At 46.7% G+C, this 12,438-nt stretch overlaps 1 protein-coding gene across 1 annotated transcript; it reads left to right on the top strand.

Annotated features, from left to right (window-relative positions):
- The first annotated feature begins 717 nt into the window (after positions 1-717).
- Positions 718-6,589, top strand: PRR18 (proline rich 18). The gene has a single exon (XM_073560199.1). It carries the CDS (start codon positions 967-969, stop codon positions 1,741-1,743), a length of 777 nt encoding a protein of 258 aa, XP_073416300.1. The 5' UTR covers positions 718-966; the 3' UTR covers positions 1,744-6,589.
- The last annotated feature ends 5,849 nt before the right edge of the window (positions 6,590-12,438 follow it).

The following is a 12,438-nucleotide window of genomic DNA, read 5'->3' as shown; positions in this document are numbered from 1 at the left end:
AGGCGGGTATGCGGCGTGTGTCCAGTGTGACAGGCGGGTATGCGGCGTGTCTCCAGTGTGACAGGCGGGTATGCGGCGTGTGTCCAGTGTGACAGGCGGGTATGCGGCGTGTCTCCAGTGTGACAGGCGGGTATGCGGCGTGTGTCCAGTGTGACAGGCGGGTATGCGGCGTGTGTTCAGTGTGACAGGCGGGTATGCGGCGTGTCTCCAGTGTGACAGGCGGGTATGCGGCGTGTCTCCAGTGTGACAGGCGGGTATGCGGCGTGTGTCCAGTGTGACAGGCGGGTATGCGGCGTGTCTCCAGTGTGATAGGCGGGTATGCGGCGTGTGTCCAGTGTGACAGGCGGGTATGCGGCGTGTGTCCAGTGTGACAGGCGGGTATGCGGCGTGTCTCCAGTGTGACAGGCGGGTATGCGGCGTGTGTCCAGTGTGACAGGCGGGTATGCGGCGTGTGTCCAGTGTGACAGGCGGGTATGCGGCGTGTGTCCAGTGTGACAGGCGGGTATGCGGCGTGTCTCCAGTGTGACAGGCGGGTATGCGGCGTGTGTCCAGTGTGACAGGCGGGTATGCGGCGTGTGTCCAGTGTGACAGGCGGGTATGCGGCGTGTGTCCAGTGTGACAGGCGGGTATGCGGCGTGTCTCCAGTGTGACAGGCGGGTATGTGGCGTGTCTCCAGTGTGACAGGCGTTGACATTTTCTGAGCCCCAAGCTGAGCATACACTGCTTTCTTGAGGTCACAGAAGTCCGGGTCGGAGAAGCTGTCGCACTGTCTGCCATCACTATGCAGGACCTCTGCAGGCACATGGGCTCTCTCATGTCCACGCCGTCGCTATGGAGCCTGTGGGCGGAGGACGGACTTGCCCGACCTGTTGTGTGCAGATAGCGGGTGAATCAGCGGAGGCCGGGAGGGAAGGAGGGACGGGGCTCCCCGGTTATTAGGCAGTGTCTCCAGCCCTCACTCCAGACATGGCTCTGCCTCCCATCCCGCAGCATCAGCTCCCTCCTCACCGGGCGCAGCTCCCTCCTCACCGGGCGCAGCTCCCTCCTCACCGGGCACAGCTCGTGGACAGGAAGGCTTCTGCCCAGCCGCCACCGCCGTGTGACTCCAGGAGGAGCACAATGGACCACCTGTCCAACTCCTGGCCATCGGCGACCCTCAGGAGGCATAATGCCACACTGGGGCAACACGGAGACCCTCTGCACCCAGCCCGGCGCTTCCTGGAGCAGGTGCCCACGGCCATGACTCGCTCCTGTGAAAGCGTCATCCATCCACGGCCATCAGCCCTTCCCAGGACCAGGCGAGAGCTGCCCAGAGACCCCCCGGGCAGGAGACCTGCACAGAACGCTCACACTGGCCAGCAGGAGGCAGCACCCACCAAGCCTCCCGAGGTGCCCCTCTCCCTGCGCCTCACCCCAGAAGCCATCCTGGTGATACAGAAGAGGAGCTTGGAGAAGCAGCGCAGCGCCAATGCCCGCAGAGTCTTCGCCAGCAGTGGCCGCTGCCCCCGGAGCTCTGTGCGCAGATCGCCCCCAGATGTCAGTGAGCTGCTGAAGATCTCATTGCTGAACGATCAGCATCGCTACGATGACATGGAGTATGAGGACGAGTGCTGGCTCCGGGACGGCGAGGAGGGGCTGGTCAGGAAGTGCACGGAGTGGCTGCAGGGGGTAGAGATGGCCACAGGGCGGGGGGTCACCCTCCATGATAAACTGCAGTCTCTGCCCCATCTCAACACCTTCTGACCCATCAGCTCCTAGTGATATCAACTGCCAAGTACTGTGACTGTGCCAAGCTGAACAGGGCATGCTGCCCATGGGACCCAGATCTGGTGACTGTGCCAGGCTGGAGGGGGCATGTTGCCCATGGGACCCAGATCTGGTGACTGTGCCGGGTTGGAGGGGGCATGTTGCCCATGGGACCCAGATCTGGTGACTGTGCTGGGCTGGAGTGGCATGCTGCCCATGGGACCCAGATCTGGTGACTGTGCCGGGTTGGAGGGGGCATGTTGCCCATGGGACCCAGATCTGGTGACTGTGCTGGGTTGGAGGGGGCATGTTGCCCATGGGACCCAGATCTGGTGACTGTGCCGGGTTGGAGGGGGCATGGTGCCCATGGGACCCAGATCTGGTGACTGTGCTGGGCTGGAGTGGCATGCTGCCCATGGGACCCAGATCTGGTGACTGTGCCGGGTTGGAGGGGGCATGTTGCCCATGGGACCCAGATCTGGTGACTGTGCTGGGCTGGAGTGGCATGCTGCCCATGGGACCCAGATCTGGTGACTGTGCCGGGTTGGAGGGGGCATGTTGCCCATGGGACCCAGATCTGGTGACTGTGCTGGGCTGGAGTGGCATGCTGCCCATGGGACCCAGATCTGGTGACTGTGCCGGGTTGGAGGGGGCATGTTGCCCATGGGACCCAGATCTGGTGACTGTGCTGGGCTGGAGTGGCTTGCTGCCCATGGGACCCAGATCTGCTGACTGTGCCAGGCTGGAGAGGACATGCTGCTCATGGGACCCAGGTCTGGAGTTTGATAGCCTCCGTTGTCTTGTCACTGCTGGTGCAGATATGTTCCCTGGTGCTCAGAGGGACATCTCATTTATCACACACCTATCCTAGGGACAGACATCATTATTGCCCCATGGCCCATAATTGTCAGGAGGAGACTTGTGCCTTACACCCTGGATTGTTGGGCTCCTGCCCCAGGATTACAAGGATCCTGTCTATTTATGATTATATTGTATAGGAATCTGAATTTCAGAATCCAGCGCTTCCCACAGTCTCCATAGTGAGAGCTTCTTCATTATCTGAACTAAACAAGTTGTAATGAGGCGCAGAACGTGGCCATTTTACTGTGGTTGTGCTGGGGCTCTACAGACATCTTATGCCAATTCCCATAGAGTCTGCTGCCATCTTTTCTAATTCTGATGGAGATTGAGTGGCTGTGCTCCGCTTTGTGTTACTGCTACAGTGTGATATGCAATAAGTGTACACGCTCTGTGATCATATTCGCTTCTGTGCTTGATAGACTATGACCCCAATGTGAGACGTATAACCAAACTATGACCCTGATGTGATACCTATAACCAAACTATGACCCCAATGTGAGACGTATAAACAAACTATGACCCCAATGTGAGACGTATAACCAAACTATGACCCCAATCTGAGACGTAAAACCAAACTGTGACCGTAATGTGAGACGTATAACCAAACTATGACCCCACTGTGAGACTTATGACCAAACTGTGACCCTAGTGTGAGACGTATAACCAAACTATGACCCCACTGTGAGACTTATGACCAAACTATGACCCCAATATGAGACGTATAACCAAACTATGACCCCAATGTGAGACGTATAACCAAACTATGACCCCAATCTGAGACGTAAAACCAAACTGTGACCGTAATGTGAGACGTATAACCAAACTATGACCCCACTGTGAGACTTATGACCAAACTATGACCCCAATCTGAGACTTATGACCAAACTATGACCCCAATGTGAGACGTAAAACCAAACTATGACCCCAATATGAGACGTATAACCAAACTATGACCCCAATGTGAGACGTATAACCAAACTATGACCCCAATCTGAGACGTATAACCAAACTATGACCCCACTGTGAGACTTATGACCAAACTATGACCCCAATCTGAGACTTATGACCAAACTATGACCCCAATGTGAGAAAGTCTGAAAGGGGTTTTCAGAAAATACACAATGATTTCTTAAAGGGTTCTTCCCGTCAAAACAAGTGATCACCCATCCATTCTAACAGGGATAAAAGATCCCACCGATGACCAAGATATCACTGGGGATAAGCTGACCCGTGGAAGTTCGGGTTCTGGTACCCAACCAAACTTTAGCCCAAAGTTCTGTTCGGGTACCAGAACTGTACCTGAATTTGAACCCAAACCCGATTGAAATCAATGGGGACCCAAACTTTGGGGATAGAAAGTATCTCTTCTTATCTCTGTCAAGTCCATGTTCAGAGTTCAGAACCGGACACTGTACGAACCCCGGCTTCGCTCATCTCTGGTTATCACCTATCCTACGTCTGTCTGTGGCTTTCCCATAGAGAACCATGGGAGCACTCTGCGCAATGACTGCCCCTGTGTATGGGAGAGATGGCTGTCGGCTGAACAATTTGGTGACACATCGGTCAGGCAGCTATGTAATGTTTGGGGGGTCCTTAAGTGTTTTCTCTGAGCAGGACCCTTTGTTGTAAAGCAATTGACATATATTGTTTCTTCTGCTTGAAGTGACCCCCAATCATCTCTCACAATGACAGAGACCCCCAACAATCAGCTGGCGGAATCTCCATTTAAAATGACTGACCACAGTGCATTTTTCAATTAAAGCAACTTCTGATATGACTGATTAGGGGCCGTTATCAAAGTGGGGGGACTGTAGCACAATGCTGGGGGCCATGTTTTCTATCGGCTTCATATGGGAGAGGGGAAGACTTCCATTACACGTCAGTCACAAGTCAGAATTTGATGAAATTGTGTGGGTAATTTCTCGTTATATGCCCCCTTCTGACAATATAGGGGATTATTAGAGTATAGACCATTGCTGCCATTATATGCCGAGATCACATATAATATAAGGATCACCTGTCAAGTCTTCGAACATTTCTAATAAATACGTCTGTTCTCCATCAAATACTAATTTGACGGCGTCTGTTATGTGAACTCTACAGTGTGTCTTTCCTATGTTATTCACCCATATGAAACGTAGAATAGCAACACCCGTTTGTCCATTGTATCTAAAGCGGACCCATGCTTGCCAAGCGTATTCATGACTTGTATCCCCAGGAAGGATCTGGACAAACCCTCCGATGACTTCTGGTGGGAAGCGCATGGAAATGGTCCGTCTTTAGGAAGAACTTTTCTGTGATAATCTAGGCTGTTGGACTTTAAAGCAATATCCATGTGCATGTACAAACACTATTTGGTGTGGCAGAAAGGAAGCGTTGCCCACAGCACCATGTCACATTCTAGCTCACAGGTTTTTTATCTGGCAGTGTATTGTATGGAGGATAACAATATCCATGTCTTCCTCCCGCCATCGTCACCCGAGCCTAGTCATCACAGTCCCTTTATCTGCCATGCTTTGCTTTGAGCTTGTAGCCTTTAGGTTTGTGCTTTTCTGTAATTAATTCTGAAGGTTTGGTATAAAAATAATGTATTGAAAAGAATCTGTCAGCAGGTTTTCTTATATAATCTGAGAGCAACATAATGTAGGCGCAGAGATTCTGATTCCAGTGATGTGTCACTTACTAGGCTGTGTGTTGTTTTATCAATAAAATCAGTGTTTTATCAGCAGGAAATAGTCACTACAGGATTAGACGTGTTTTGTGCATTCTAGACAACTGCTCTGTACAACCGTGCCCCATTAGCAGTTTTGTGGCAACGTACAGTGTATGCAGAGAGCTGCCCATCTTAGCATTCAGAGCACTGCTAGATCTGCAGCAGATAAAACATCATGGAGAATAGTATCGCTGGAATCAGGGTCTCTGCTCCTACATCGTGCTGCTGTCAGATTAGATAGAAAAACCTGCAGATAGATTCCCTTTAGAATGCTAAAATTCTGAAAAGTTCCCCCAAATGTCTTTTAAGACCATATGGGGTGCACAGTGTGTGAAATAAATTGAAAAATAAGTTAAAAAAGCAAGAATAAATAAAACTAAATAAAAAAAGACATTGGCAGTCCAAATTGTATGTACAATATATAAAAATAATTGTTACGAGAAGGGGAGCACAATTTCATATGTTTTAGTGGTACCTTGTCACCATATAATAAGGTGAACTATAGACACAGAGTTTTGATTTTTCGTTACATTATCCCAAATACAAGCAAGAAAAATAATAAAATAAAAATTAAGCCCCATGTATTGTGATAAAAGGAAGTAAAAACTATTTGATTATCCAAAGGAGAAAAAAAAAGAAAATGCGCCAGTCAGAAACTGGGGAAAATGGACCAGTCTGGAATTGGGAAAACGGGTTCCATTTTTACAATTGTCCCTCCCTTTTACCACTGCTTATGGTTGTGAATATGTCCTTGAGATCTGGGAAGGTGACTGAGACCGAATATGACCTCCATATTGATCCTCTCAAGTGCTCTCTTTGGATTATTGGACCCATATTTGCTTGTGGCATGTATATCTGTGACTTCACGCCCTGCTATCTGGACCCCTACATTTATCCAGGATACTTACCGGACCCGTTATAGACTTCCTGCACTAATACACACCAGACTGTCCCATTTCTTGGTAATAGGGGGTCCTCACTATTAGTTTTTATAGGCCATTTGGTTTACTATTCTATTTAGTATTCTGGGTGTCGTTAATCAGTGCTAGGGCTCGCTAGGGTCATGTAACGGGGCACAATATCGTCTACATTAGGGTCCCGACCTCCATGGACAGGCAGGGTTAATCTAGGGTGTATATAGGGGCAGATAGGCCTGTTTAGGGTTGCCCATTTATTGATATATTTTTCCCTTTTCAGCCCTGTCTCTGGCTTTTATTTTATCATTTGTTTTCTGTGTTGGTTTTAATAAAATTGTATTTTTTAGGGGTTTATTTTGCTTGGTTTTTTTTCCATGGCTACACCCAAACCTAGGGTTCATATTGAAAATGAGGTATTGTGTCATCATGTTGGGAGCCTTCAATCACTGGATTTTTTTTTATAACCCCTTTAAAGGGAACGTGAAAAACTGCCATTAACCTGCAGATATGGGGTTTATAGCATTCTGAACCTGCCGGACTCCCGCACTTAGATCCTCGCTTCCGGTACTTTATTCCTTCCAATAGGGTTTGGGTTTCAGTCATGGAGGCTGCGCTGGCACAAGTTCAGTCACCATTCAGTGTAGAGAGAACGGCGGCTGTAACTGCGGCCTCGCCACTGACTGACAGCCGGCTCTAATGCTGAGCTGCTATCAGTCATTGCGGTGTTACAGACGCCACTCTCTATACACTGAGCAATGACTGAACCCACCCCGACACCACCCCTATGGAATCCGAACGCTGCCAGGGGTAATCATTTTCAGCGGGGTGGGCACCAGGCAGGTTCTCAATGCTAGTAACCTGCAGATTAACCCAATATTTGCAGGTTTTTTCATGTGACAGGTTCCCTTTAAGGCCACGTGCACATGTTCAGTATTTTTTGAGATTTTTACCTCAGCATTTGAAAGCCAAAACCAGGAGTGGGTGATAATACAGAAGTGGTGCCGGGTTTCTATTCTACTTTTCACCTGAGTGTACCACTCCTGGTTTTGGCTTACAAATACTGAGGTAAAATACTGACTAAATACTGAATGTGTGAAAGAAGCCCAAGGCTGTGTACCCACGTAAGCTTTTTTTTTGCGTTTTTAAGTGTTTTTACCAGCAAAAATGCTTACAAGAATTACCCCATTCATTTTAATGAATTCCGCACTTTTTGTGCACATTGATGCGTTTTTTTCCGTAAAAAAGCGCAGCATGCTCATTAATTTCACGGAAAATTCCGCATTTCTAACTTTATTCTCTGAGCAGGAGGATGCTCCTGTAAAAAACGTGCAAAAATCGTGCGTTTTTTTCTCCATACGTGGGTGCATAGCCTAAAAGGAAGATGGCAACTGCACTGTGAAATGCTTGATGAGGTTACAAGTAAACAGCCTTATGTTGTTTGGGGGGGGGTAATATTTTTATTCTGTGAAGTAGATTTTGACCCTGTGACCCAAATGATTTTAGATGTCACTGACATTTGATTATAAAAAGAATCAATCTCCTTAGTGAGTGTGTGAGAAGCAGGATGTGTCTGACCCTGTGTTTATTGTGGTGATCTATCCGGCCAGACATGTTGCTGCATTACCTGTTTCACCTTATGGAGCTTAATAATAATAGTGTCATTTCTCATAAACCAATGACACCGGGGACAGTAACACCTTACAGCACCTGGAACACCAATTACAGTCCAGTAGTGCCACCAGCTGATAACATGTACTTAGGTTTTCATTCATTTCTGTGTCCTGCACCGCGAAAACATTTCCGGTAGTGCTGTACTGATTGCTACCCGTAAGATTGGCACATGCTCCCAATAAGGCCCCCAATTTAATGTGTCCTGTGTCTCAAACGCAGACATGCTTACTAGGGATATGGCTTGTGGAATGTATGGCTAAGGTTACGCAGGCAGGGGAGGAACAAACAAGTGCCATGTATCTGTCCGCGGGGGTTTCCTCCCACACTCCGAAAACCTTCTAATAGGGAATTTAAGATTTGAGCCCAATGGGGACAGGGATGACAATGAAGTCTGTATGGTGCTGCGGAATATGAAGGAAAGAGTAAAATGAATAAGAATGACATTGGATCCAGAACTCTGATGCTGCAAGGCAAAATTGCCAACCACTGAGTATCTGCGATGTCCATTTCTGGGTGCATGCTTCAATAATATATTTATGTACTATGTGCTTGGAGTTTCTTTCCTCTACCCAAGCCATGAAAACTGAGATTAGCCTCCACAGGAAATTAGGGGCTCTTTTCTGCCATGTCCTCACACAATGCCTTTAGAAATTAATAATGTATATACCCTAAAGGTGTATTCCCATCTCAGCACTGTACAGACATCATCATCACTGTCCCCATACTATAGATTTCTATCACTATGTCTTTGGAATGTGAGAAGAAAGCTGAGGTATCCCATACAGACACAGGGAGAACATACCAACTCCTGGCAGATGTTGTCCTTAATGGGATTTGAACCCAGGACCCCAGCACTATGATTGATGCTGCTATTACCACTAGGACCTGCATCTTTCTCAACAATAGGGCTTTTCTCCCCTTGCTGTCAGTGGAGAGATGACTTCACTTCTTTCCATTCATTTGTATGGGAGCTCCAACCACCTCTCCATTGTCATTGGTAAGCGACAAATCACAGGGCCCAATATTTGAAACAAATGTAGGTCTCATCCGTGACATATCCTATGGATATGCCATAATTGAACAAGATGGGACATTCAGCTGCATAGAAATACATGCAGCTGTACGCTCCGATCCGAGTGCCAGCGGCAATGCCGGGTATTGACGTGCGAGACTCGTCCGAGTTTCTCGCAGGTGGGTATGAGTCTTAACAGGTATAATCATGAAGAGTCTCAAAACACCGGAAAGACTATTGATGCAGTTGCCCCTGCATCTTCTGCATAAGATATAAAAAATTGACCCGTTTCGTCCAGAAAAATCAGACAATTTTTTTCTAGTTTTCTTCATGTGCCATCCATGTGTCCGTTTTTTACATCCACGTGACATTCGTATGTGATCCGTTTTCATACAACTACATTAAAACGTCCATGATCACATACAGGTGTATATTAGATATCTATTCATAACAATTGGATGCCACTCTGATGATCCGTGTTGGAAGCAATTTTTTTTTTGCACCCATAGATTTGAATGTGTGACTCTCATCGGAGACTCGTAATAAGTATGATGAGTGAGTATACTCGTTGCTCGGGTTTTCCCGAGCATGCTCGGGTGTCCACCATGTTTTTTGGAGTGCTCGGAGATTTAGTTTGTGTCGATGTAGCTGCATGATTTGTGGCTGCTGGACAGCCTGAATACAAGTGGGGAATGCCTGTTTATTAGCATGCCAGAATACTCGGAGGACACCCGAGCATGCTCGGAAAAACCCGAGCAACGAGTATACTTGCTCATCACTATTAATAAGTTGTCCAAGCTAAGATTCTGTCCTCACAGTGACCAGGTGAATGAATTGTTCTTTTGGACCGCCCTATTGAGTAACATGGGCCAGTGTGCTGTAAGATTAGATATCGTCTTCATGAGCCCTGTATGTAATCATTACATTACACTGAGTTTGAGGACAACATCCAGGGCCTTATTAATGCAGTGTTCAGTTCGTAGATCAATAACAAACATTAACATTTCAGTTCACGCGAAGGAAATGGCAAACGTAAAAGATTTTATCAAACACTTTAACGTAAAATGACATAGGTACGTCATTGCAGGGGGTTACCCCATGTGGAGTGGGCTCAGGAGCTGATCTTTCTCCACACGTTACATATCCAGCATCTGTGAGTGAAGCTTAGCACTGATCGATGCTGTTAACCATTTAAGTGCTGCTGTCAATTGCTGACAGCAGGGTTTAATCGGCGAGGTTGCTGTGCTCCTTCTCACCAGCTTCCATCGGTAGCATAAAATAACATGGCAGCCGGTGTGACCTGCACAAGCCTCCTGTTTTTTCCATCTTGATATTTCTGTGAAGCTAAGCCAAAAACATATTTAGTATAGCCGCTTTCAACAAAAAAAAATAAATATCCCATACGGTTGATGCAAAACAAGAATATAAAAGAAAAACACGCCAGAACTGTGTTTTTAGGTCATCACACATCAGTAAAAAGAAGCAATAGAAAGTGACCAAATTGTCATATGCACTCCAACTGGGTTTCAAAGAAATCATCAGCTGACCATACAAGAAACCAAGACCTCACACAGCTTGATTACCAAAAATATCAAAAATTATATAAACCATTTTAAATTTCTGAACATGTTTACATCATTATACGTAAATTACAAAAAAAGCTGATTTGGTCTGATCATAATAGTACTGGCCTGGAATTTCATTTCTCAGGTCATTTTTACTGCACAAAACATCGTAAACACAAAGCCCAAAAAACTGGAGGAATTGCGGGTCATCTTTTTTATAACTACAACCTGTCCAGCAAAGTTATAAGCCCATGAGTTATGAATTTTTCCACCACTTAAATAAAAAAAAAAAATCTGTGCAACTTTTGTATTGCCATAATTGTACTGACCCGCAGCATCATGCTGCAAGATTATTTGTACCATACAATGAACGCCATAAAAACAGCCCAAAAATAATGGTGGAATTGCATTTTTTTTTCATTTTATCATCCCACTTGGAATTTTTTCCCATTTTTCACTACATTATATGATAAAATGAATGGTGTCATTCAAAATTAGAACTTGTCCATCAAAAAACAAGCCCTCATATTGCTATTTCTACAGAAAAATATAAACTTTATGGCTCTTGGAAAAAGGGAAAGAAAATAAAAACACAGCACAAAAATTGTTTGCTGAGGCAGATGCTTAATTACATTACACACCATATTAAGAAAAAAACTTGTAACATGCCCCTATCTAAAGATACAGTTAAATAATAAATACACAAAACACACTTACTTAGTGGAAATATCTGGCCACAGCCTTTATTAAAATTCTTTAAATATTGTACATAGCTAGCAAAACTTCAGCAACTCATGTAACAATCTATTCTTTCTTAAAACAAGAACTCCCGCAGATTAGCCAAAGCTCAATCCCTTCTGCCCTTTACAACTCCTGTTGTCCATTCTGTTCCCTGAATGACTGACCCAACTGGAAATCTTGCCAAATTCATTAGGCAAGCATAGCCTCGCCCCACCAGGGCCATCTCTACCATCATCTGCAAACTTTAGTTATATATACCATTGCCTATGTCACATAAATGTACCCAGTTGTCCCGAAAAAGGCCTGTCACACCACCTTCTAAGTCAGCGTGCCTAAAAGAAAAAACTCCAACTGTTGGCATAAAATTACACATAGACCTGTTTAAAGGGAATATCCGAGACTTTACAAAAAAGTACCTAAGCATTAACAGGGAAGTAATTGCAGCTTACCTACCTGTTGTGCAGGGTGCCAGCATTGGACTGGCCCGGTTCTCCGGTGGGCCCTGGCATCTGGTGGGCCCTGGCACCTGCTGGCATACAGGGCCAGCAGTTGCCTAGGGCCCCTGCTGCTCCAGAAGCCCCCAGCCAGTGGTGTGTCGCTAATAGCAGCACACCAGGGGCCCCTGCCAGCGGAGCAGCAGCAGGTGACAGGAGCCCCTGTCCCCGCTGCTAAAGAGAAATGAATATTCACTGCTTCCCACGCCCATGTGGGCGTGGGAAGCCGTGAATATCATTTCACTTTGGGTTTCCCCGCCCCCAAGCCCAGTAAGGCCTGTTTCACACTTCCGTTTTTGACCATCAGTCAAAATCCGCCGTTTTTGCAAAAAAACGGTTCCGCCATTTTTTTTGGCGGATCCGTTTTTTTCCCCATTGATTTGCATTACCGGCAGATCTTGACGGATGGCCATCCATTGGATCCGTTTTTTTGTGGATCCGTCAATTTTTTTGCATCCGCCGAGATGCCTGGACGGACCATGTAACGTTTTTTTGTGCTGCAGGATCCGCATTTTTATAGTGCGCGTGCCCGGAGGAATGAAGTCAGGCGGAAATTTAACCCTGAAATCATTTCTGGCGGACAGAAAAAATTCTCTCTCTCTCTCCCCCCCCTTCCTTCCCGGGCAGCGGTTCCTTTAAAATTCCTTTATTCGGCGGATCCGTCAAAAAAACGGTCTGGTGCCATCCGTTCACATCAGTTAACAACGGATCCGCTTTC

This window comes from Dendrobates tinctorius, unplaced genomic scaffold, assembly GCF_039654945.1.
Source record: "Dendrobates tinctorius isolate UK_male_01 unplaced genomic scaffold, ASM3965494v1 ptg000293l, whole genome shotgun sequence".
Classification (NCBI taxonomy): domain Eukaryota; kingdom Metazoa; phylum Chordata; class Amphibia; order Anura; family Dendrobatidae; genus Dendrobates; species Dendrobates tinctorius.
Note: the sequence above shows the minus strand (reverse complement) of the source record. Positions and strands in the feature narration are given on the sequence as shown.